A 27,477-nucleotide genomic window follows, 5' to 3' on the forward strand; every position below is an offset into this window, starting at 1 on the left:
CCAGACAACCCTCCCTACACCACCAACACCCAGACACCCCCCTCCTACACTACCAACACCCATACAACCCCTCCTACATTGCCAGGACCCAGATACCCCCCCCTCCTACAATACCAGCACCCAGGCAACCCCCTCCCACACTACCAGCACCCAAACACCCCCCCATACACTACCGACACTCCTTCCTACACTATGAACACCCAGACACCCCCTCATACACTAACACCACCCAGACATCCAGCCCCTTTCACCCTCACTAATTGCCTGTTGCTGAACGGAGGTCTTCTGGCTACAGTGTGCTGCTAGCCTGCTTCATGGTGCTCACTGGTCACTGCTCCCAGCCTCCACCCTCTCCGTCCAGGGCAGAGGAAGTAGGTTCTGACTCCTGCCTTTTGTGTCTAAGAGGTGGGCCAAGTAGGAGCAGATAGGGTAGGTAGGGACATCCAGTTCAGCTTGTCCACAGTGTGTTCCAGCTGCTGCTCCTCATATGTCCACGGCCCGCCCCATCTTCCCCTGCAGCCTGCGCGGCCAGTCAGTGTGTGTAGTAACACTGGCACACCAGGCGCAGGCTGCTTGTTGTCACTGACCGCGGCGCAGGCATGCACAGCTAGCCTCAGAGAGTAGTGCTGGGCAGCCGCGGTTCTGACAGAGAGGGGCACCGCTGATCGGATCTATGCAGCCACTGACAATAACTGATTGTCCAATCGTTTGCAGGTGGCCCTGTCAGATAGGTTTCCCCCCCTTTAACCCAGTAAAAAAGGGGTCTGGCCCAGTGGGAAATCTCCCGATCTCCCGGTGGCCCAATCCGCCCCTGAGTGAATGCAGTTAAATCCCAACCGGGCTTCACATTTTTTGGGATATCACAGTGTAAACTTCAGAGCAGTAAGTGGCTATGTATTGCCCACCCTCTTCCAATTTTTACTGTGGGGCCAAGTGTCTGCACATTATGCCCCTGGTTACACTGTATACACAAATAGAAGTCTACACCTACTCAACATAACCTAAATACTGGGTATGACCATAATGCAATTTTAATGCTCTTTAGAGTCTCATATTTAAAGATCAATTTGCTTAAACATACACAGTAAAATGGATATCAACATTCAAACTAAAGCAATTGAGTAGTACTAAACATATTTCCAGGGACAAATTTTCACCCTTGGGTAATACACAAAATTAAGGACAGGGGCAAACTGTATTTCAAATTGCACACCTAAAAAACACATGCACACTACTCAACATATAAGGGATCCATACTCACAATCTACAAATATACAGTAAACTTTACACAAAGAGGACCAATCAACCATAGAAAAAGTAATCACAAACATATACTGCTGGGTCTGATCCGAGATTTGGAACACAGGCCCTGATTCAGAGCCGGATGCTCACTCTGAATCAGGGCCGTCCTTCTTGATTTTTAGAGCGGTCTCCTGGCCGCTCGTATAGCTGTGGGTGACCACCCACAGCTATAGCGAGCGGCCAGGAAGATGGTCGCGATGGTCAAGACCATCGCGACCATCGGGCTTGCGACGAGACCCTTGTGGTAGGGTCTCGTTGCCGCAAGCCCTGGAGTGCTTTCGGCTCAAACAGAGCCGAAAGCTCTCCCACTGACATCACTTGTGATGTCAGTGGGGCCAGCCCCAGACGGTAGGCGTTCCCATGGAAACACCTCCGTCTGGGCAGCCACGCCCCCGGCACGCCCACCAAAGGGGGCATGCTGTCACTCAACATCGACAGCACGCCCCCTTTGGTACGAGACCCGGAGCGACGGTTTGCCAGTCGCTATCCGGGTCTTGTGCAAGCGCACGACGGAGCCGGCTCCGTCGTGCGCATGCGTACTGGGCCAACATCGACCCGCTTGCGGGCGCTCAGCGCACGCGAGCGGGTCTGAATCAGGCCCACAGTTCCAAAATGGGTCAGACCCAGGACAGACACTTCCTACTGTGGCGCCGATCCGGATTATTCCCGAATCGGCGCCGTTCACACTGCACACGGGTGCAGTGGAACACTTCTCCTGGCGCTTGGAGATGACATCATCTCCAAACGCCGAGAAACCCAGAAGTCCCCATGCCATAAATGGGAGCCGGGTCAAATGACTCGGGGTACCCATTTACACTGCAGGGTTTCTCGGGTTGTTCCTGTGTTACAACCTGCAAGTTACCTGGGTTGGATTGCTGGGTCACTCAACCCAGGAATCCAACCCTGTCCCCTTTTACACCAAGGAGCTACCCGGGTTAACCCTGCAATAACCCGGGTTTTAGCTCTGTGTAAAAGGGGTAATAGTGAACAAAATCGAGTGTACACAAACCACACACAGTGTACCTTTCTACTAATCATTCTCATTAAACTTACCAGTTCTAAATCATTTTATAAAAGCACCTTGCACAGAGGAATATTGTATTTTCACCTTTTTGCACTGCCTAAGTATTTACTTTTTCACTAGCACAGAAGGCACTCAGCATGTTTATAATTGAGATTTCTAGTCTCTTCATTTGTGTTTCTCCTTTTGAGCAATGGCACCTGCTTGGGCGTAATATAAATACACATTACATCATATTTACACATCTATCAGCCATGTACCTCACATGAGGGTAAGACTCTCAAGGTGCGTATCCACTTGCCGATAAAGGAACGACAGTACAATTACAATATTGTAATCGTACAGACGTTCCTCATCCTGTGCTGTGCCTACATTTCTCGATATGTCGTTCAGTGCAGGCACCCTCCCTCATCCCCAAACATGCCCAATTTGTCATTATCAGCAGACTGACCAGCATGTTCTGGCGATGATTGATGTCGAAAACGACCAGCGGGAGCGCGCATCACTGGTCATTTTCAACATTTTCATACCCGATTTGTGAACAATTAATGAGCGATTGAACGATAACGATGTAGTTATCGTTCAATCGCTCATTTTAATCGCCTAATGGATACAAGGCATCAGAAGTACAAACTTTCCCTTGACAGATTTTTTTCCAGTAGAAATCTTTAACACACATTGTTGTTTCCCCATAGTTGACACGATTGATAATTTTACCTTATTTCTCAGCCCAAGTAAACATATAGGGGCAGATGTACTAAGCTCTGAAAAGTGATAAACTGGAGAGTGATAAACGACCAACCACTCAGCTCCCAACTGTCATGTTACAGACTGTGTCTGAAAAATGACAGTTGGGAGCTGACTGGCTGGTGGTTTATCACTCTTCACTTTATCACTTCCCAGAGCTTAGTACATCTGGCCCATAGTCTTCATTCTAGCACCCCGCACCTTTCATAACCTGTGTAGTTCCTCTTTCCTACATGGGGTGTCACTCTGCTCCGGTACTTCTAGCACACTTAGCTGATAAAACAAACTGCTGAGATGCAGACCAGAGTCTAGAAGTACCAGAGCAGAGAGTGACACCCCAGGTAGGACAGAGGAACTGCACGAGTTGTGACACAGGGTGCTAGAATGAACACTAAACATAAGACAGATTTGATTGCTGTTACAATTTAAAATTAGTGAACCCCGACTTGAGTGCACCAACTGAACACAAAGCATAACCTGACCAAAAGTACTGCTTTCCACTTTACATTAGCAAATTCCAAAATGACTAATTTAATGGCTTGTTTGACTCTTATACCAATAAAGTGTCTCATTGTGTTGAGTAGTTATAGGCCCCAATATTGTGTAACCCAGTGGTTTTCCAAACTTTTCGGGATCACAGCCCACTAAAGTATCAGTATTGTTTCCACAGCACCCATAGGCCAAAAGTTTCTTATTGAGAAATTCAGAAATAAATTATTGATTTAGGTAAATTGTGCTTACCAGTCTTCCTCAGGTTCAGTTCTATGGTGAGGACAGGGTTGCGCTTCAGCTTGTCCATATATTTTATGATTGGCAGTCGCTAGCACTGGTTTTGCCTAGCAAATTGACCATAAATAATTTGATTTGGTCCGGAAGCACAAACTTGTGGCATCCATGCATATGCCCTGCGGCTCCCATTTTGGGAACCACTGGTACAAGGTAGGTCATCCGCCTCAAGCCATACATGGACTCGCTCTAAAAGTCTATCGCCTATTTGCTCTCAGAAAAGTCTAAGAGCTCTCTGTAAATGAAGGCAACGCCTTCAGGTTCACCCTACCAACTCAATATGCTTTGAATTACTAAAATGCTGACATTTTCACATGCACAGAGCTGGAGTACCTCGGCTCAATCGACAAATAAGTGTGGCTCTATCAAGTATCCCATGTAGTTATCAGACAATACATACAGTAGAACTGCTTACGTGTACTGTAATGTCCTAAATTATTGCTGGTCCAAGACAACACAAGATATTGTGCTCAGTACACAACTAGATCTCATAATACTAAATTTATACAGGACAAATACAGATGTGATACAATACACTGTGGCTTCAGTCGAACCAAACAGCCCCTCTCTGTGCATTAGATCTCGTGCAACTCAGCCATGCCATGTGTGTCTTATTCACACAAACAAAACACCTGGAAGCAACAAAATAACTTTGCTAGATTACACTAATCAATATGATGTGTGACATTTGTACATTTGTGTGCAAATGAGTTTGAATCTATATTTGAATTGCTACAATGCCGCTGATTTTTCCCACACTATGGGCCTCATTCAGAGGCGGTCGTAGGATGCAAGCGGTCGCTCAGAAACAGGGCGGCCGCTTGCATCCTGAACGGCCGCCTCCATGTCGGTCGTTAAGCTGTGGGTTAACTCCCACAGCTCTAACGACCGCTAAGGGAGATGGTCTCGATGGTCAAGACCATCGCGACCATCGGGGCTTACCCTAGGGTAGGGTCTCGTCAACCTTAAGCCCCAGGGAGCTTCCTGCTCTGTTTGAGCAGGAAGCTCCCCACTGACATCACTGATGATGTCAGTGGGGACGCCCACAAAACGGCAAGCGTTCCCTGCCCGCCCAGCAAACGGAGCGAGCTGTCAATCAACATCGACAGCTCGCTCAGTCTGCTTCGAGCGCATGCCCTGTGGACCAACATCGAGTCTGAGCGCTCGTGACCGACTCTGAATAAGGTCCTATGTTCCATCATCTGTGACTTTGTACATGTTTAAAGCCAATTCCTGGTATGCCAAACCTCTCGGAGTGGCTGAGTCATGACGAGCGTCTTGCGCAGTATGGCGTAGTGAGGTTAGGTGTATGAGGACACATCTGTATACTGCGTTTCTGCACAAGAATACTGCAGCTGCAAAAAACTGCAAATAAGCTGTAATCATTTGTGCTGCGCAAGGAATGTTAAAGCCTGTAGCAAAATGACAATACAATGTGCTTACAAATATCTGACTCATGTCATGAAGAGCTGATCTCTTCAGGGTCTGTACCAGAATTTTTTTAATGGCACTATGAAGGTGCACAATGTCACAAAAAGAGAAATTACATTTGCCCTGCTTGCACTCAATGTTCCACTTGGTAAATGACCTTTAATGTGTTAGACTTGGTGACTGTTCTACAACCTAGAGAGAGAGAGAGATAGAGATATATATATATATATATATATATCTCTATCTCCAGGGTGTGCTGTCATGGAACAAGACAGACCACAGCGCGTCACTCCAGGATTTAGGAAATGATACTGTTTATTCAACGTTTCAAGGCCCTACCGGCCCCGTCGTCAGGAATACAAACACAGATATGCACAAACCAGACACTTACCTAAATACCCCACCCGATCAGAGAGAAAGAGTGACGAGCTTCTCCACAGTCGCGTTCACGTGTCCGGAGGGCGCGGGTCGCCCGGTGATGACATCACCCGTCTCACCTCGGGCGGTTGTCAAGGCAACCTGAGACGCTACTGCGGCCGGGCGCTGACATAATGTACGGCAGTACCCGGAGCCGCGATCACGTGACCAGAGGGCAAGGGTGCTCCTGGGGATGACATATCCCAGCTCACCTCCGGAGGTTGAAGTGCCAACCTAAAACGTTCCAGCGGCTGTGGAGAGTCTGTAGAAAAGAAAAATAGAGGAGTGAAATAAAGAGACCCAAAGTCCCTGTATATAATGACCATAATTACATGAACCCACAAATCTACAGTCAAATACAAAAACAAGAAGAATAACTAAAAGTGAAGAATGAAAACAATACAGTGATAAAAGTATATGAACATGCAGATAATGCCTAACGATGAAGTAGATGAAAAGCAAGTACAAAACGGTTAATCAAAAGGGAAAAGTGACTCAACAGTCACACTCTGAGCCAGTATTGTATGATGTCTAGAGTAAAATTGAAGTATTCTAATAGTAAATAAATATGCAGAATGGGAAACACACATATGAAAAGGACATGAAATGAGGCATAGACAATGATACAGAATTAGATGAATGAATTCCAGGCAATCCGTTCGTTTAGTGCCCCAGGTTGTGTTGTGTTCATCCGTAGTATCCATCTCGCCTCCAATCTCGTAAGAGCACCCACACGATCACCACCCCTCGATAATGCAGGGATGTGGTCGATAATTTTGTAACGCAGGGTAGATAATTGATGTCCTGCAGTTTTAAAATGCTTTGCCACCGGCTGATCCACATCTCTTCCATTTAGCCAGTGTCGTATGGCAGATCGATGTAAAGCCATCCGCTCTTAAAGGTTCTGGAGGTCATACCGATGTAGCATAAGGCACAAGGGCACGTGATCAAATATATTACAAACTTAGACGTGCACGTCAATATGTGTCTGATTTTAAAAGTTTTGCCCGTGTGTGGGTGCTGGAAGGTGTTTCCAGTTTGTAAATAACTGCAAGTGACGCAAGATGGACATTTGTAACATCCAGGTTTCTTATATGACGTGTTTTCAATGTCTGGATGGTGCCCAGTAATATCTGTATGGACCAATAGGTCTCTGAGGTTTTTTCCCCGCCTGTAGCACATCATTGGATGCTTGTTGTGTAAACTTGTGAGATCTTGGTCACTGGCAACAATTGGCCATAATGCTCTTGCAGCCTTGGGAAGTACCCCACTGGCAGTAGAAAACGTGGTTACCCAGGGAAAACGATCTTGCTTTATTTTTTTAGGTTTGGTTAGTAGAAGATCTACCCTATTAAGAGAAAGTACCCGTTGCTTCGCTGATAGCAACTGCTTTAAAGGATAACCCCGTGTACGGAATTTATGTATCACGTCATCCAAGCTGGCTGGTAGCTCATCCCAGTTACTAGTGATGCGTGCAGTTCTTAACACCTGGGAATATGGTAAACCCCTCTTAAGGGATGGTGGATGATGGTTACCTGCAGTGAGGAGTGTATTCCTGTCTGTGTCCTGGTGAAAAACGGCAGTGGAGATGTAACCATTGGAGACATTGATTTTCACATCCAAAAAGTCAATTTCTGTAGCACTCAGCCTATACGTAAATTTTATAGGGGACGCCGAATCGTTAATAGCACTCAGTAGAGTATCAAATAGCTCTGTGCCGCCAGCCCACAGCATGAAAATGTCATCTATATAACGTGTGTACAGTTTGATGTGTTGGCATCAGCAGAGGATGGAAGCCCCGCCCCCACACTGACATAATGCCACGATTCGCGGATGTATTGGCAGGGGGCAGTTTAATAGGTTTAGAAACATAGTTGTATCTTTCAGACATGTAGGTTGTTGTATAACATGTGGCTGTATTAGGGAGTCCAGCAAGAGTTATTTTTACAACTGCTGGCTTTAACCTTATCCTGCAACTATTTTCTATTTGATGGGGAGTACTACTTACAACAGTCTGGATGTGCGATGGGGTCCAATGTGGCCCCATCATATGCGAATATCTACATGTTCCAACAAGAACGGGAGTTATACCTTCAGTCTGCTATGTTTAGCCAACACATCAAACTGTACACACGTTATATAGATGACATTTTCATGCTGTGGGCTGGCGGCACAGAGCTATTTGATACTCTACTGAGTGCTATTAACGATTCGGCGTCCGCTATAAAATTTACGTATAGGCTGAGTGCTACAGAAATTGACTTTTTGGATGTGAAAATCAATGTCTCCAATGGTTACATCTCCACTGCCGTTTTTCACCAGGACACAGACAGGAATACACTCCTCACTGCAGGTAGCCATCATCCACCATCCCTTAAGAGGGGTTTACCATATTCCCAGATGTTAAGAACTGCACGCATCACTAGTAACTGGGATGAGCTACCAGCCAGCTTGGATGACGTGATACATAAATTCCGTACACGGGGTTATCCTTTAAAGCAGTTGCTATCAGCGAAGCAACGGGTACTTTCTCTTAATAGGGTAGATCTTCTACTAACCAAACCTAAAAAAATAAAGCAAGATCGTTTTCCCTGGGTAACCACGTTTTCTACTGCCAGTGGGGTACTTCCCAAGGCTGCAAGAGCATTATGGCCAATTGTTGCCAGTGACCAAGATCTCACAAGTTTACACAACAAGCATCCAATGATGTGCTACAGGCGGGGAAAAAACCTCAGAGACCTATTGGTCCATACGGATATTACTGGGCACCATCCAGACATTGAAAACACGTCATATAAGAAACCTGGATGTTACAAATGTCCATCTTGCGTCACTTGCAGTTATTTACAAACTGGAAACACCTTCCAGCACCCACACACGGGCAAAACTTTTAAAATCAGACACATATTGACGTGCACGTCTAAGTTTGTAATATATTTGATCACGTGCCCTTGTGCCTTATGCTACATCGGTATGACCTCCAGAACCTTTAAAGAGCGGATGGCTTTACATCGATCTGCCATACGACTGGCGCTAAATGGAAGAGATGTGGATCAGCCGGTGGCAAAGCATTTTAAAACTGCAGGACATCAATTATCTACCCTGCGTTACAAAATTATCGACCACATCCCTGCATTATCAAGGGGTGGTGATCGTGTGGGTGCTCTTACGAGATTGGAGGCGAGATGGATACTACGGATGAACACAACACAACCTGGGGCACTAAACGAACGGATTGCCTGGAATTCATTCATCTAATTCTGTATCATTGTCTATGCCTCATTTCATGTCCTTTTCATATGTGTGTTTCCCATTCTGCATATTTATTTACTATTAGAATACTTCAATTTTACTCTAGACATCATACAATACTGGCTCAGAGTGTGACTGTTGAGTCACTTTTCCCTTTTGATTAACCGTTTTGTACTTGCTTTTCATCTACTTCATCGTTAGGCATTATCTGCATGTTCATATACTTTTATCACTGTATTGTTTTCATTCTTCACTTTTAGTTATTCTTCTTGTTTTTGTATTTGACTGTAGATTTGTGGGTTCATGTAATTATGGTCATTATATACAGGGACTTTGGGTCTCTTTATTTCACTCCTCTATTTTTCTTTTCTACAGACTCTCCACAGCCGCTGGAACGTTTTAGGTTGGCACTTCAACCTCCGGAGGTGAGCTGGGATATGTCATCCCCAGGAGCACCCTTGCCCTCTGGTCACGTGATCGCGGCTCCGGGTACTGCCGTACATTATGTCAGCGCCCGGCCGCAGTAGCGTCTCAGGTTGCCTTGACAACCGCCCGAGGTGAGACGGGTGATGTCATCACCGGGCGACCCGCGCCCTCCGGACACGTGAACGCGACTGTGGAGAAGCTCGTCACTCTTTCTCTCTGATCGGGTGGGGTATTTAGGCAAGTGTCTGGTTTGTGCATATCTGTGTTTGTATTCCTGACGACGGGGCCGGTAGGGCCTTGAAACGTTGAATAAACAGTATCATTTCCTAAATCCTGGAGTGACGCGCTGTGGTCTGTCTTGTTCCATGACAGCACACCCTGGACATTTATACTTTTTTTGTGCGAGCACCCAGGTATCATATCTTTTTTTGGAGAATATTGAGTGCCGAACCATACCCCAATATATATATATATATATATATATATATACACACATACACATACATACACATATACATACATACACACACACACACACACACCACCATCAGATCCGGCACTCCTTGGAAAAAGCGTTGCTTAGCTGGTTGCCCACACTCATGTATGTATGCACAAACCCCTCATCTGTGTGGCACTCCACGCAAAAGAAAGACTCAATAGTCGTGGCTTCAAAGGTGAACGTTTCAATGCCTATGTGATATGTCCTGATGAAAATGCCAACCACATAGGCATTGAAACATTGACCTTAGAAGCCACGACTATTGAGTCTTTCATTTGCGTGGAGTGCCACACAGATGAGGAGTTTGTGTAATATATTTTACACAATAGCAATGTTTTATTGAAAACATTCATTTACATAACATATCATTACAGTTAAAGGTGTAAAATATTTTTTATATTTTAGTAGAGCAGGAATTGCAATCTTTATTTTATATTGCAGCTCTGTGAGCAATGTATTAGTTACTCATTAGGAACTGCCATATTTCTAAATCTGTTTTTTTTTTTTTTTTTTTAAATAAAATCAGAATGTATATAAATCATGAAATGTCCTTTAAATCGCACCATATATACTGTACTACAGCCCAATCTGTGTGAGGTCACAGTGGTCACGCTAGCGCAGGCTGGCAGAGCTTTTGCCGCTGAACAGGGCAATTTTGCGTGCCCAAAAAAGGGGGTGGTCATTTGGAAATGGAGTGTGTCCTCATGATGCACCCCCTTTTCATCACTGTAAGGGTCATGCCTAGCACTCACGGAGATGCGGGGCAGCCCCAAAGCTCTCCCTGCAGCATGAACAGATGCATCTATTCACCTGTCGGTGATTGCTTCACCAAAACTTCCCCTCCGTAGGAGCAGGGCCGGATTATAGGCAGGGCGGACGGGGTGGTCATCCGGGGGCCCCCACACATTGGGGTCCCCCACACTGCCAAAAACATTCCTGGCCACTGTGGACCCTCCGTGGCAGACTCCCGATCACAGCCAGCAGCATAAGAACTGCACTGCAGTGACAGCACACTCCATCACACAGCGTGACATCAGCAGAGGATGGAAGCCCCGCCCCCACACTGACATAATGCCACGATTCGCGGATGTATTGGCAGGGGGCAGGGCCTATTGCAGTGAAGCGCCTGCCCCCATTAGAAGCCCACCCTGCTGCTGCCTGTTGCTGTAAATGGAGGTAGGAAAATATGTATGTGCTCCGGACTGTCCATTCCGCCCTCCACCCCTCTCTCTCTAACTCGCTCATGGCTTCTCTCACTAGCTTCATCCCTATCCCTCCATCTATCTCATATCTATCTATCTACCTAGCTCGATCTCACTCTCTCTCCCCTCTCCCGCTCTATGAGTGTCATTTACTAAAGGGGAAAATGAGGTAAAACCCCAGAAAATGCAGTTTTCGGGGGTTTTACCGCATTCCCCATATGTACAAAGCACCGGAATGCTTAGTTTTAATGGATAACGCCATATTCAGGTGGCTTTACCACATAGAAGCTTATGGGCTTCTTATCAGGACGCTCCCCCTTGGGAGGGATCCGATCGGATCCCTCCCATCACCCCCTGTGGCCCTGCGTATGCACAGAAGCATGCCAGAGGGACTTCTGGGTGTTAAACCCAGAAGCTCATCTGTCCGGAGCCATCACAAAAGACAGCTCTTATCAGAAGAACTGTCATTTGCAATACTCTAGGTACATATCACGGTAATCAACTGCGGTATGTACCCAAAGACACTCAAAATCCTGCGTTTGCACATAGCAGTGTACTAGATCAAGTACGCTATGCTGCTGGGAGTCGGTTCCCAGGAGTGTTGCGGACATGAAGTATTATACTGCAACCCTTGCCGGCCAGTGGAGAGTCCAGAGACAATGGGCATAGCAGTCGTTGTGTGGGGCCGTAGCAATTTTATCGATGGGGCCCCCACAAGCCTTAATCCGGCCCTGCGTAGGACACTGTGACCTGTGGGTGGGGACAGCACCTGGCAGTCTGTTTCAGCAGTGTGCCGCCATTAGGGCAGGGCGCATTTTAGCTTTTCAAAATCGGGCAGGGCGCAGCGCCCGGCTAAAACAGCCTAGTGGGGACACTATCACATTGACAGCACTTAGTCACCAAGCTCATTTCTTTTTTTTCATTTATACGTGACTAATTGCCTCACACATGTACTGTAATTGCAATAAACCAGCTTTCAGTTTGGATGGTTTCTTTGTTGTTGCTTCCAGTCAAAAGCTCTTGGTTAATTTGTATTACTCTTTCCTAAAGATGCCTGTAGCTTGCATATCCATGTGTACAACAAATGGCGTGTGCACGGATGTTGTGTTACATGTGTGACAAATACAGATAGGTGGTACTGACTGCATCATGCCAAAGCTGCACATCCCTCCATTTACAACCAGAATATAAAAGTATTACTGACTGGTTTATGGTTTAGCATTTAGCTAACAATACTGGGTAAATAAATACAGGAGTCCTCTTCTGGATGACATGGGAAACAGGTGCTGCTCAGAGTATTGCGGCAGGTGAAAGAAATAACACATTTGTCACACAGTATGACTCCCCTTTTTATGTATAGCACAGTCCAGAAAGGTTTACCTTGCATGCTTACATCCATGCAGGCAGTCATATTGTGAGCTCAGCTGTACCAATGTCAAAGAGAATGCAGCAGATGACTACCATCAGAGCTTTTTGCTATGCGCTTACATACTGTATGTACCTTGGGATACAGACATCGTGCTCTGTCGTGCTCAGTGCAATGTACACAGATACCTCCAGAAAGCAGATTTTTGTTGAATCTCCAAGCAACAAAAATAAGTAACATTAACTGTTCACATGAACAAACTGCAATGTCTTTAGTAAGAGTTGCCAATGGGCATATGTACAAGCCAGCAGATGAAAGTCATGGGAAGGTGTACAGTAACACAATTATAGCAGGGACATTGGCAATTTGATTTCTCAGGGTTTAGGCTACAGAGAGATGCTGTGGATTGAAGCATGGACTGATACCTTAAATAAAGGTGACATAAAATGAGTGAAGGTGCTAAGGCAATGGTTCCCAAACTTTTTTGAACCAAGGCACCCTAGAGTAACAGCAATGTTTTCACCGCACCCTAAGCCACAAGTTTGTTATTGAGAAATTCAGGAAAAAAAAAAAGTAAAGTAAATTGTGATTACCTGTCATCCTTATGCTGCATACACACAGTCAGACTTCTTATCAGATATGAACGATAACTGTTGTAAAATCATTCAATCATTCATATCTTTGACATGTAGGGCATGCATCGACTAACGATGCTCGTGCCCGCATTTCAGATAACGATATCTGACAGACTGTGTCTGTAGTCAGAAATCATTCATCGTTCATCTAGCAAGTCTGACCGTGTGTATGCACCATTAGGCTCAGTTATGTGGTGGTGGACAGGTTTGCGCTTCTATTTATCCACATATATACATTACATTGAACATAAATAATTTGGTGCTGGACCACCAACCTGAGGCACCTCTGCAAGTGTCCAAAGGTACCCTAGAGTGCCACGGCGCACAGTTTGGGAACCACTGTGCTAAGGTAAGGAAATTGGGATGGTAAGGCAGATAACAATTACAGTATAAATTCCGTAAGGAAAGAGACAGAAGTTTGGTGGAGATCTGTGGGTTGTGCCAGGATTACCTATTGTACAGTCCATACAATTATTACTGGTATCTGAAAAACCAGAGACATGCTACCATCCTCAATACAAGACCATAAATAATCCATGGATGCATTATGCATACATTCCTGGAGATCATTTATATCACGTCTAAGAAGAAAAAAAAGGGTTTATGGACCCCTTACTAGCTGTAACATTCAGGTGGCTTACCTTGCTATTTTGTATGCACCGTACTGCATAGGTCAAGTCCCTGAATATACATCCTTCCAGTCTAGCTTGCCCCTGAGAGCAGATGAAGAGCCCCCCCTTGCCATCTCTGAAAAGGCACTTCCGCACAAGACATCCTTGAATCGTGCTGGCAATGCTTTGCAGTTCTTTGTCCTTCTGTAACTCGTGCTGCAGACTTTTCAAAGCCATGTCACTCTGCAAAGCGAGGAGCCCATTAGTGTGTGGTCTGCACTGAACAGATTTAGCCAGCATGTGACTTAGTCCATGTGAATGATACGACAACTTGTACACCGATTGGTCATCATCTTCATTCTCGCTGACGGTACTCAGTTCACTGTCACTATAATCAGTATCCAGAGTCATGGCTTCCCCATCCTTGCCCATGTAAAAATTCCCATTCAATTCATTCTCCTTGTCACAAGCTTTATCATCCAATATTTGGGCTTTAGACTGAGTAAGCAAGTGACTTTGGTCTCCATTAACTATAATCTCACACGTCCTCATTTTTGCACCAGGTGACCCATCACCAAAGAAATCAGTATTCCCAGGCTCAGAAAGTGATGCTTCTGACGCAGTATACAACATGGTCCTTGACTTGGCAAAGGCTGATAGATGTTTACAAGCCCAGTTTTTGTCAGAAGTAGGTGACCCCTCCACAGTCACAGACGCATTTTCACTGTTAACAAATTCACAGTTCTCAAGCACACTGAGAGCCACATTGTGGAAATGTATGCTGGACTGGTTAAATGTGCAAAATTTGATCTGGCACGTGCCAGGAGCATGGATCTGTAGTTGCCCATTTTCAAAGTTGCAGTTGTCAAACTGGACATAACCTATGGATGTCTAGGAAATGAAGTAAAAGGAAAAAAGAGGGTTATTTTTGCACATCACAATGTACTATTTGGCTTTTAGTTGAATGCTCTGAAAAGAATAGCATCAATTACCAAGCCTTTACTTTTAATTCTAAAATGACAAGACTCAAAAATACAAATAAAACACTTAGGGGGGTATCCAAATAGCCACGAATGGCAAAACGGGGATTTGTCGCCAATTATCCCCATTTTTCGGCAATGTATTTTCTCTCCCTATCCTATTATTTCGGACAAAATAATAGGGTATGGTGGCCAAAAACACATAAGTCCATGAACTTATCACGGATCCTATGTGTTTTCACCTTTGCAGCGGCGGAAAAACTGCACTTTTCGTGGATTTTTTTCTTAGGACACATTAGGTCCCGAAAAAAACCCCCACAGTAAGTGCCGATGTTGGGGCGGCACTTCGGTGCTAATTGGATAGCACCAGGGGATCCATCAGCACCCGAACAATGTTTGGGGCTAAATGGATACCACCGACAGACTAGTATTACAATTGGACCTTTAAATATAATTTTTCAAGCCAAAACAAAGGAGTTTAAAGAAGGCTGTATAGTGACACATTGCAATCTATTAAAAATGTAAATTATTATTATATTTTTAAAAGGTACCACAGTGTCCGAAAGCCATATAGGGAGTCAAATTTGTCAACAGTCAATATGCCGATTGGAGAAGGCTGACAGCATAACGACATTGTTGTCATGTTTCTTAAAGCATTAATGTAACGCATCATGTGTAAAGTTATAATGCAGACGTGGTTAAAATGTTTTAACTAACATTACAAGTTACAACCGTGTTGGCATTATACCGCCAGCATTCTCCCATCTGCATATTGATTGCTGACAACATGGTGACTTCCCTGCAAGTTGACATATCTCAGAAACAATACAGAGCAATAAAACAAGAGACTGTCACTAGGGGTGAGTCAAGGGCAATTCACTGTATCTTGTAGGGCAAGCAGTGGGGAGTCACAGGGAGAGGAAGGCAGTTCGGCACTCGATAAGCCTTTACCCAACATAAGGGCGAGCGTACAGAGTCAGTGATATATTGTCTTCCTATCATAAGTGCTCCTATGTGACAGTAGTGAGATATTGCTTAGGAAGGATCCTGGCTTTATGATTGTATTAAGTGAGGAAGAAATGAAGTAAACTCTTATTATAAAACTCTGTGTTGACATTCGCTACTGACCAGCTGATAGCAGGCAATATGACTGCTACGTTTCTGGCAAACAAGAGTAAAGCTGGGTACACCCTATACAATTTTTTGAGCAATTTGCCTGATTCAGATTGATCGGAACGACAAATCTTCAAAATGGTCTAGTGTGTTCCCACTATGTCGAACGGCGCACGCTACCGTGGGGTCGTCAGCTGCATCATCAGGTCGTCCCTGCATGCAGTACAACCTGACGATGCCGCTGACGCAGCGGCATATTTATAATGGGTCCAGGGGGGCCCGCAGCGCACACATTGCACCCATATTAAACTTCTCTCTGGAGTCCCACATCAGCGTCAGTGTCAGCGGTTATTCCCCACTTTTTTCATGCGCATCTAACTAGCCCATTTTTAGAAATGTCACATGCCCTCCCCACTATACCTGCAGATCAGCATTTCTAATTAAATCTCACATTTCTCAGGTGCATTCACTTCCACAAACTCCCATCTAATTGAATTGACCCCATAAAATATATTTAAAATGGAAGTAGCCATCGGGATTATTGTAAACCATATTCTAGTAAACAACACCAACAATGGTTAATGTCTGGCTGTAATCTGCAACTACATTAGACTGCTACCAGCCACAGCTAGCCTGTTATTCATGACAAAACATCAACAGTTAAGCTGGGTACACACTAAACGATTGTGCTCCCAGCGTCAACATATCGGGCGGTCCGTACATGCTGGGCAATCCAACCGCCCAATATCCCGGCCCCCGCCATATAGCGCAGCATGGGATTGTCAGCCACATTGCCTGATCTTCCTGCATGTACAAAAGATCAGGCGATGCAGCTGACGACCCCACAGAGCGTGCACTACACGATGTAGTGCATACACATTGCACGATATTGACGATTTGTCGTTCTGATGCATTGGATCGGCCAAATAGTTAGCAATATCGTGTAGTGTGTAGAGGCCCTAACTCTTTCATGCATCTTCATATTTCATAGAAATTAAAACAAATAATCACTATTATTTTTCACGGCATGCTTTAAAGAAAACTAGGAATACAGACAAATGACTAATATCAAGCAGTCCTTGCAGTGGTCCTTATTAACAAAGTGGAGTAGGGGCCCGACGCAGAGTTAGATGCTAATCAGCTGCAAATGCAACTGCATTGCACACATGGAAATAAATGCTTATGTTTGCCAAGGCTTGTTTCTGGAGCAAGAGCAGTGTAAAATAAATGCAAGATAGACTAGACGTATGTGTAACTTTCCACCGGCTCCTAAATGTGCTGCAAAAATGCCTTGGGTTTTGCACCAATTCACCTTGACTGACCACCACAGTGCAGGACTACTCTCTGCCCTTTGGAGACACCTCCGCATACTAGAAAGGCACCTAGGTGTCCTAAGAGACAGTCTCAAGAGAGGCACTGTGAAAAATATACACACACTTAGGGGCATAATTAAATAGGTGGGGGTTGGGGGGGGGGGGGTCATGTATGTACTGTGCACATGAGCATTAAGATCATGTGACAATCAAATTCAAAACTTGTTAGTAGTAGTCGTCCTTCTGTGGCAATAAGTAAAGATAAAAAGAACCTTGGTAGTGGTTCAATTTTGTCAATAGTCAACCATGTTTGAAATTCACAGGCAGCCAGAGAACCCAAATCCAGGAGGGGAAACTTGAAGATTTAGGAGTAAATTTACTAATATTCATTCTTGGTCGATTTTCTGTTCTTCTGCGATTTGGATGTGAGGTTGAAATTCAAAGATTTGCTACAGGCCAATTCGACTGCAATTCAACTCTCATCCAATCAGCAGGTGCTGCCATAGAAACCGCTTACTGGTTGGCTGAGTGCGGTCTGACTCTTAGACAATCAGCGCTATAGTGCAGAGAACCATGTGGGGACTGTCATTCAAGTGCTGGACTGTACTGCACTCCATTCTGTACCAGGCTATTTTTTATTTTACCAAGACTGGATTTCTTTCAGGACAAAGGGGGCCAATTACCGCCAAGGAGTAGGTGAGTATGAAGTGTGTGAGTATTAAAGGAATAAAATATTCAGTGTATGAGTCCTGTGGGTTTTGTAATATTTTCTTTACAGTAGAACTATAGATGCCAGCAGGCCCTTAATGCCACTTGTGGGTCTCTAAGTGCTTTGAATGATGAGGCAGGCTTGCTGGGACCTGCAGTTTCACCGTAAAGAACAATATTAATTCTATATTTTACACCATTACCCCTGTACCGATTGCCTCCAGGGGAGCAGGAAAGCGCACTGGGCTTTTAGCTCAGGGCTGGTAGATCCTCGGGAGGGGGGACCCTATTTTATTTTTGGGGTTGCCATCTCCCAAGGATTTCCAACCGTGGGATTACCATTTTAGGGCTGGTTTTACAGATCTGACCAGCTACATTGTCGTCCATAGCGCAGCAAATCACGCTATGCGTGGCGCGAGACTGACTTCGGCAATCGGAGACATGCATTCGCATTTCCAAAGGAAATAATGGGGGACGCGCTTTCGTGTCTTCAAAGGACTGAATGTAGACACTCCCGAGATCGGGGACGCGCCATAGTGTAGCATGTCCCACAGCGCAATTTGCGGGCACGTTTGTGCCGTGATAAGCCACAATGAACGTGGGCGTATCTGTATATTTTGGCAGGGAGATAATACACTGAGTGTCCCCTGCCGTAGTAGAAGCCTCCAGGCTGATTCAGCCCGTGCTGGTTACTGGAAAATAGCAGGACCCCACGTCGGTTTTCCCTTACCAGATCAGACTCAGAGGTCCAGGGCTGGTTATGTATTTTGAGGGGGAACCCACACATTTTATTTACACTTTTTAACACCAAAGCCTGCACAGAACATACTTGGAGAGTGCTTTGAATCTACTGCAGAAAGTCAGCGGATTCAGGCTTTGATTTGACAGCAGAGCCTATGGTAAACAGGGCAATTTGACTGATCTTGCATATGACAGAAATCATTGAGTATCACTATTGAATGTAACTCGTCAAATATGCTGATTAGTATATTTGGGTTTTTGATTTTAAAATGTTCCGGTAATGTCCAGCGATTACAAATCGACTTCATACACGAATCTTAGTGAAATTACTTAGAGTAGAAAAATTTGGAGTAGACAGACTCCAAAACATATACTGTATAAGGGAAAGGAGCTATCCCTGGAGTGCTTCTAGTAAAAATTATAACACTAATTCAGTATACTTGAAATTCCCCTTCTTGGCAAGAAAAATAAGAGATATGGTAGACTTACCTTTGTTAACTCTTTCTTCGAGGTCCATAGGGTCCACAGGGATACCATGGGGAAATGTGGTTGGAGTGATCCGTGCACCGAACAATTAAGCTTTAAGCTCCCAGGATGCCCCGGGTCCTTCTCCACATATACCCCGCCCCTGGTCACAGGCATTCAGTTTTGTAAACAAGGCAACAGCAAAAAAGAGGCGAAGGAAGGACAATGTACACCAGAAACACTCAGTCAAAGAAGAGGGAATTAGTGAACATGAGAAAAAAAACAATTACCCAATGAAGCCAGGTGCGACAGGGTGGGTGCCCGTGGACCTCGAAGAAAAAGAGTTAACAAAAGGTAAATCTAACATAACTTGTTTTCTTCTTCAGGGTCCATAGGGTTCCACAGGGATACCATGGCAATGTCCTAAAGCAGTTCCCTTAAAGGAACATCCTGAGAGGCAAAGGTGTCAAAGGCGTAGAACCTAAGAAAAGTGTGAACAGAGGACCACGTGGCTGTCCTGCACAATTGTTCAGCAGAGGCACCACGTCGAAATGTGCTGTCAACGTATTTGTAACAGGGAGATCAGCCTGCAAGTAAGCATGAGAGATAGTCATGAGCAGACATCAAGCCAAAGTCTGTTTGTTAGCTGGCGAGCCTCACTTGTGAAAGTCATACAACACAAAAAGAGCAACTGATTTTCTGAAGGAGTTAGTATGATCCACGTAGATACAGAGTGCAAACCACATCCAGGGAGGCTTCACCTGCAGAAAGGTCTGAAGACTGGAACCCCATTCTCTTCATTCACATGAAAACGGGATACTAGGGACCGACAAGAGAGTGCTGCAAAATCAGAGACTCTGCGGGCAGAGGAGATAGCGAGGAGAAATGGGTCTTTGCTGTCAACCATTAACAGGTCTACTGAGTCCAGAGGTTAAAATGGGGAAACTGTTAGAGCTCTGAGAGCCACCGGAGGGAGCAAAAAAGGTGGCTGAATGCGTAGAACAGCCTGAAAAAAAATTCTATCAGGTAGAAAAGCGATCCTTCGCTGGAACCAAATTGACAGCGCAGAAACTTGTACTCTCAGGGTGGCCAGGCAGAGACCAAGATCTAACCCAGCCTGGAGAAAAGCAAGTACTCGGGAAACCATAAAAACCTTAGGGTCATACTCTCTATGGGAACACCATAGAAAAAAGGAGTGCCAAACTCTGTAATAGATGCGGGCAGAGGAAAGCTTTTGTGCCCTGAGCATTGTCTGAACCACAGAGCGGGTGAAACTCTTGGCTCTTAAGATGGAAGACTCAATAGCCACGGCGTCAAAGACAGACGAGATAAATCTGGATGCAAGCAGGGACCCTGCGCTAACAGATCCGGCCATAGAGGAAGAGGGAACAGAGTATCTATGAAGAGACTCCGTAGATCAGAGAGCCAATGGCACCTGGGCCTAGCAGGAGCTACCAGAATTACTGCGCCGCCTTCTTGCTTAAATTTCCAGAGGACCACTGGGAGGAAGGCTATTGGAGGAAAGAGATATGCCTGTTTGAAGTCCCACCTTACTGCCAACGCATCCACGAATGCGGCTGAGTCGTCTCTGGTCCTGTACCCATACCTAGGGACCTTGTGGTTGTGCCGTGAGGCAATGAGGTCTATGTCTGATAGTCCCCATTTGCCCACCAGGAGCTGAAAGACATCCGGTTGGATTGCCCATTCTCCAGTGTGTATGTCCTGACTACTTGGGAAATCTGCTTCCCAGTTAAGGACTCCGGAGATTAACACTGCCGAGATTGCCAGAAGATAACATTCTGCCCAGACCAAAATGTGTTCCACTTCCCTCATGGCTTCCTAACTTCGCATGCCTCCCTGATGATTGAGGTAAGCTACTGTGGTCGCGTTGTGGAATTGGATCTGGACCGGCCTGTCTTGGAAGTGGTGCTGTGCCAGGGGGAGCGCTTTGTATACTGCACAAAGCTCCAGAATGTTTATGGGCAGGTAACTTTCCTGGGTTGTGATGAGCTTTCACCGTGCCCCATCCGCAAAGTATGGCATCGGTGGTGAGAAGCACCCAATTTGGGTTCCAGAGAGACTACCCTTGTACAGATGGGACATTTGCAGCCACAATGAGAGGGAGAGCCGAATCTCCTGAGTGAGGAGAATCGTCTGGGACCGTATTAGATTATACTATTTCTACAGGGAGAGAATCAATTGTTGCAGAAGCCTGGAGTGGAACTGAGCATATTCCACCATGTCGAAAGTGGATACCATGGACCCCACAACCTGCATTGCTAAGTAAATGGATAACCTTCGATTGCAGAGTAATTTGAGCACCTGCAATTGTAGGGCTGAAAGCTTGGGCACTGGCAGAAATACCCTTTGTGCCCGAGAATCCAGGATTGCCCCCAGATGTACCATCCGCTGTATTGGAAAAAGGGAAGACTTCTAATTGATGATCCAGGCGTGCGTCTTTTGGCAAGCAATGGTCAGTTGGAAATGGTGTTGTAACACATCTGGAAACTGTGCCAATATCAGGAAGTCATCCAAATATGGCAGTATCCAGACTCCCTGACGCCTGAGGTGGGCAATCATAACAGAACCTGGGCACATGGATAAATGTAGAGACAATCTAAAAACAACCTGCGCCCTCAAGGACTGCAGCTCAGTCCACACTCAGGAGCACCACCCCTTCAAAATATAGCAGAAATACAACAATATGAGTGGTCCAAAGAGCGCTGTCCCTCATAGGTCACGTCTTCTCCTATTCATTCATGGATAATGCAATGATACCAAACGAGGAGAGAAAATAATACACGATTATACTTCAAATGATAAGTGATAATTCCAATGGTCCGCAATTGATATTAAGGGCCACTCACCTAAACTAGGTGAGATGCGTTCATATAAAGGTATCTTTTTGAAGCGTTTTACTCTGGTCACAACACATGGATAAATGTGTTGAGGGTTCCCAGATTCAAAATAGGGTGATGAGACCAATTTGGTTTCTGAATTAAAAACAGATTGGAATAACCCCTTCCTTGCTGAGCCAAAAGAACCGGGATTATCACCCCTGAACACAGCAGGGAGTGAATGGCCTCCTGGATGGCCAAGGTCTTGATAGCGTCTGATGGGGGAGTTGTACAGAAAAACTTCTGGGGAGGATGCTTTCAGAAGGTGAGGGCGTAGCCTTGAGAGTTCCCTTTTTGGACCCAGGAGTCTGTTGTAGTTTGACACCAGGTGTTGGCAAACTGAAGAGGTTGGCCTCCCACCCTGAGATCCCCCAGGATGAGGCCCGCCCCATCAGGCGGAAGGTTAGTCATCCGGCTTGGAAGTTGGACGTCTGACCGACCAAGGCTTCTTGGTTTGTAGCTTGTTGGTCCTGCGAGTACTAGACTGTCTAGAGAAAAGCTGTCCTTCTGCCTTTCCCTGAGGGCGAAAGGACCAAAAAAAGGACTGCCTAAGCTTAAAAGGTAGCTGTTGATGGCAGACCAGCAGATTTTGAGGCTGTCAGAGTAGCCACTATCTTATCTAATTCTGCTCTAAAGAGTATGTTTCCGGAGACAAGCCGGGCTTCCAGAGCCTTCCTGGATCCCGCATCTGCTTTCCAGGACCTTAACCAACGGGCTCTATGAGCAATTTAACCGAAGTTGCTGATGCCTTAAAAGCCAGGTTTCCACCGTCTATCACAGCTTCTCCAAATAAGAGGCTGCATCGTATACATGGGAGATATAAGTCAGCTGTTCTCTGGTAGCATCTGGTATAGTATATTCCAGCTCCTGACTAACATGCCACTTGTGCATCCACAGTAGGAGGGACTCCCCACTTAGTACATTTGCCAGTTGGGAGAGAGTACAACGATGCCAATCTTTTTGTAACATGGAACAGTTTATTAGGAGTACTCCATGCTTCCCCCAAGAGTTCAGAAAGCTGCTCAAAATTAGAAAACTCAGCGTTAAGGCTCCGGTGTTTAAACACCAAAAGGTAGTTATTACCTACAGCCCCTGGTGTTTCCAGGCGGTCTCCCATCCAAGTACTAACCAGGCCCAACACTCCATAGCTTCTAAGATCAGACGAAATTGGGTCTGTCCAGTGTGGTGTGGCTGTAGGTTGTGATTTAATAGATACCGGTCTATTTGCCTGCAACATTTGCTGAAAGGCAGCCGACGACTGAGCCGTACTTTGACTTGAGTGGCATAAATATCCATTCTGGAAGGATGTATCTGGGAGACAAATCCCCAGGGTGGCTCCTGTACAGGGGCTGGTAAACTGGACTGGAGCGGTAGTATCTTACAACAAATAGCACCCAAACCATCCTGTATGAAATCCTGAGGGGACAAGCCCACCAAACAGGATCTACATGTAACCAGCACAGAGGCAACTACAAGGTTTGGTAGGAATTGAGCACTTTGTAACCTTGCCTATGGAGAAAGGTATACAGGTAGACTAGACTCAAAATCTCCTGAGACCAGCAGCTTCAGCAGAGCACAGATAGTGGTCGCTGGGCGTCTCAGATACAGAGGTGGGTAGTAGGAGCAACCCAGACACGCGAAAATCTCAGCTGGATCGGCGTCTGGGCTGTGGGAGGTGCTGACGGGGAGAGCCTATTTCCCCAATGCTGTATTAACCCCCCCGGATTCACTGGCCTTATCATGGCCGGCGCCACTGTGCCAGTCTCACTTGCCCCGGTGGTCTAGTGGGGGAGCTAACGATGCGGTCGCCTTACTACAGCAACCTCTGGCAGGTCTCCAACCGCCGGAGGTATGGACTGCGAGCGGGGAATCACCTTACCTGCATTCCTATGTTTCCGGCTGCAGTCCTGGGTCCCATCATCGCCGCTAGCCAAGATCTACTGGTGCCCGTCGAAATCACCAGTTTGGTTACTGGTGTTGCTGCGCCGGCGGGGGTAGATGGAGCAGCAGCACAGGCGTTCATTAGGACGCCTGGCGCTGCTTAATCTGAAGTAAAAAGAAACAAAATAAAACAAAATAAAAGCTTGGGACTGCCTGAGCAGTCCTCCTGTTATAAAGGAGCGTCTGATCCTGCGGCACCAAACGAAAAACTGAATGCCTTTGGCCATGTGTGGGGTATATGTGGAGGAACACTAGGGGCATCCTGGGAGCTGAAAGCTTAACTGTTTGGTGCCTGGATCACTCCAACCACATTTCCTCCTGGATCCCTATGGATCCTAAAGAAGAAAAGGGTTTATGACACAGAGCCCCATCTTTAGCAGAGATAACTGCTTTAAAATGATCATTAGTAAATAAAATAGAGGAGGTGCTCACCAGAATCCAAAGACAACTAGGAGCCCACAATAAAACGAGAGCCTAGGAAGAGAGGCGAGTGAATATGAAGAAATAACCATAGAATTGTCCTGTAAAAAATTCAAATTCAAAAATATTTCAAATGGATATTTTTTACAATGACACTCCATTTTCCTGTAAACGGACATCACTTTTAACCCTATATTTAATATGTTCAAATGGATATACTATTAACATATTTAAAAAATATCCTATGTAAGATTGTCATTTTTTATTCAATTAAAAGAGAGTTGGGTTCTGCGAACCGGTCTCACAGTGGATTTGCACAATGAATTGCATTTGCAATTCAATATTCATATTGCATTTTCCCAGCAGATTTTTGTTTGTACCTCCCTGATCAGGTAAAAAGGTAGGGAAAATCTCTATTTTTAGGTAAAAATGTCAGAGCACAGTGCAGACCCTCTGATACACCCCTCCCAATGAATGATCATGCACTCAGAAGTGTTTAACTAGTATAATTTGGAGAATAAAAGACGTCAGTTTTCACTAAAAAGCTCAAAAATGGGCTAAATGATGTGGGACATGTATGTAGAGATGTTGAATTGATAGGAGAGGGGTTTTAGAACTTGCATAAAGGAGCTAAAATAGTTTTTTTTTTTTTTAATTTGTATGAAAATACTGTAAACTCACTTTACAGTATTTTAGGGTACAGGAAAATGTGGTATGTAGTTATGAGACCAGCGGCCGTGATGCCACCGGGAATAAATCCCGACAAGAGATTTAAGATAGGCGTTGAAATACCGACGCCTATCTTAATCCCGATGCCGGAACACAGAAAGACGCCAGCCTGAACGGGGTAAGTCCGGGGCGCCCTTAGTGTTAGACGCGGGAGAGGGTTAGGTTTAGGTAGCAAAGCGGGGTTAGCGTTAGGTTTGGGGGGGATGGGGGGGGATTTAGGTTTAGGCACTAACGGGGAAGGTTAGGGTTATGCTACAAATAAGGAGGGTTAGGGGGAGAAGGAGGGAGGGTAAGTATACTTACCCGAGCCCTGTTAGAATAACAACCATCGGGATGCCGCTGTCGGTAATTTGACAGGAGGCATCCCGACAGCCGGCATTACATACAGATTCTAAAAAATGTATGTAAAGACTTTAATTTGCTGACTCAGTCATTGAACACCTTTAAGGAACCTACAAAGCTTTCCTTATGGCCACTGACAGCAGAAAAGTTGAGAGACCTCGCTGTGAGTTCTGTGAAAAGCCATTTATAATTGAATCTCGCACTTTGCAGGTGCGCCCATTGCTGCGAACTATGCATATTTTGTGATGTGCGTTTGCTTTTGCAAACTCACGTCTAGTTGATTTGACCACTTTGACAATTAAATTACTTTTTGTTCTGCAGCAGAATAATAGATTAAAACCCATGTTCAGAATAGTTTTGTCCTTCAGCAGTGTGAGTGCAAAGCATGCTGGATTACCGGTATTACATTATTTGAAATGTTTTTATATATTATTAAACAAAAGAAAGGAATACATCTGAGATAATAATTTATACCACTTTTTTTTTTTTTTACAAGAAAAGGTGAGCATTGTTTCATCTGTACTAAGGGCCTGATTCAGACCCGTTCGCTATCTGCGTATGCAAATTTGTCAAAGTGATGCCACGGGAAGCGATCGCTCGCCAAGGCATAAGCACGCCCGCTATGTCTTAGCGAGCGGCCACTTTGTGTATGCGTACGCCCAATCGCACAGGCAGAGCCGCCCACCAGCAGACATCATCTCCAGGGAGTGTATTAAAACATTGGTACATCGACCACCATCGGATGCTAACGCAGTTTTTGAGGTAGCTTTACTCTACCGCAAGCATTGCGAGGAAATCAGTCTAAAAAAAAGGCAAGTGACGTGTACTATGATGCTGCCTGTTAATTATGCACGCCTCGAAAACGCCGTTGAAACACTCAGGCAGGCCAGCGTTCGCATCTCCAACCCCCGTTATTAGTGTCCTGCCCCTGTAACCACCCACAAACGGCCCTCCTGTCACTCATTACCCTGGGCTGCCTTTGCTGGGTGAGCGAGAGGGATGCGATCGCACTGTGTAGTTCGTGCATACACAGAATGAAACGTGCGCATGCAGAACATCGGGCCGCTTGCGAACACACAGCGTGAGCGCGCGGCTCTGAATCAGGCCCTAAATTCTAAACAGATATGGGTATACACGAACATATAATCCAGTAATATATCCCAGAAAGGTATTTTGGAAGAAATTACAAACATTTGGTCTATATGAATGTTTACCTCACTCTGAAGGTGAGTAGTATATCCACCTAATACCATGTGCTCACTAGCATGTAGCATGTACACTGCATTTCTCCTTTTTATTTCTCGGATCATCTACACCAAGGGATAATATTTTTCTCACTAGCCACTAGTAACTAGAGTGGTTCTGGCAAGTTTAAGTGGTGAGCAGTATTCCAGTAGTTTGCCTGGAAAAGTTATCTCAACTGTCAAGCATGATAAAGGATACTAATAATAGAAAATGGAAGACAAGGTGCTCCAAATATTAACTACTGCAGCTTGCCATTGCAACTATTTCTGACCTGGCAAATGGATATTTTGTGGCAGGAGGAAGAAGATCCTCAGCAGCCCCAGCAGGGATTTGTGGGTGTTGTATTGCAGCCAGCAGTAATTAGTGATGCACACTAGCTTGCTTTAGCAGGTTTGTGCAACGCCACATCCTGTACTCTGGGAAGAGACAGGGGAGTTAGGCTTGAATGCCTCTGCCCTCTTTGATCTGTGTTCCGCAGCCATGTAACAGCTCCGCGTGGTCAGCAGCAGGACTTAGCATAAATCAACAGCCTCTGTCTGCTTGGTCTGAGGTACACACAGGACTCAAGATGTGAGGAGGAATGAGGCTAATAAAGAAGGGGGACTGGGAAGATTTGAAAGTAACTTGAATCCCTCTAAAGATCGCGTGGGTGGCTACACCAGACAATGCATCCTGATGATCACAGCACAGAGAATGTGTGTGTCTGTGTGTAATCTACAGTGGATCTGAGTGGGAAAGTATTTGTTCATACATTGCAATGGTAATTGACTATTTTCGTGGGTATTTACTTTTTCCTGTTATGTCATTGCGTACTGGCTGGGATACCCAGCGTTGCCCGGGTTGAAGAATGGACCTTGAAGTCCATCTGCAGCCTTCATTCTTTACATT

The 27,477-nt window shown here is 45.4% G+C and overlaps 1 protein-coding gene and 1 pseudogene across 3 annotated transcripts in view; both read right to left on the minus strand.

The window, feature by feature from the left end:
* Positions 1-27,477, minus strand: part of FBXO10 (F-box protein 10) — a 149,546-nt gene that overhangs the window by 102,566 nt on the left and 19,503 nt on the right. For 2 of the 3 annotated variants that reach the window (XM_088460125.1, XM_088460122.1), the window contains one exon: positions 13,726-14,586. In XM_088460125.1, the coding sequence (XP_088316251.1) occupies positions 13,726-14,586 (861 nt within the window). Of the gene's footprint in view, positions 1-13,725; positions 14,587-24,285; positions 24,328-27,477 lie in introns of all 3 variants that reach the window. The other variant, XM_088460124.1, reaches the window with a different exon arrangement.
* On the minus strand, positions 22,993-23,111 carry LOC148454922 (5S ribosomal RNA; annotated as a pseudogene).

The sequence above is a fragment of the Taudactylus pleione genome, unplaced genomic scaffold (assembly GCF_031769625.1).
Source record: "Taudactylus pleione unplaced genomic scaffold, aTauple2 ptg000967l, whole genome shotgun sequence".
NCBI lineage: Eukaryota > Metazoa > Chordata > Amphibia > Anura > Myobatrachidae > Taudactylus > Taudactylus pleione.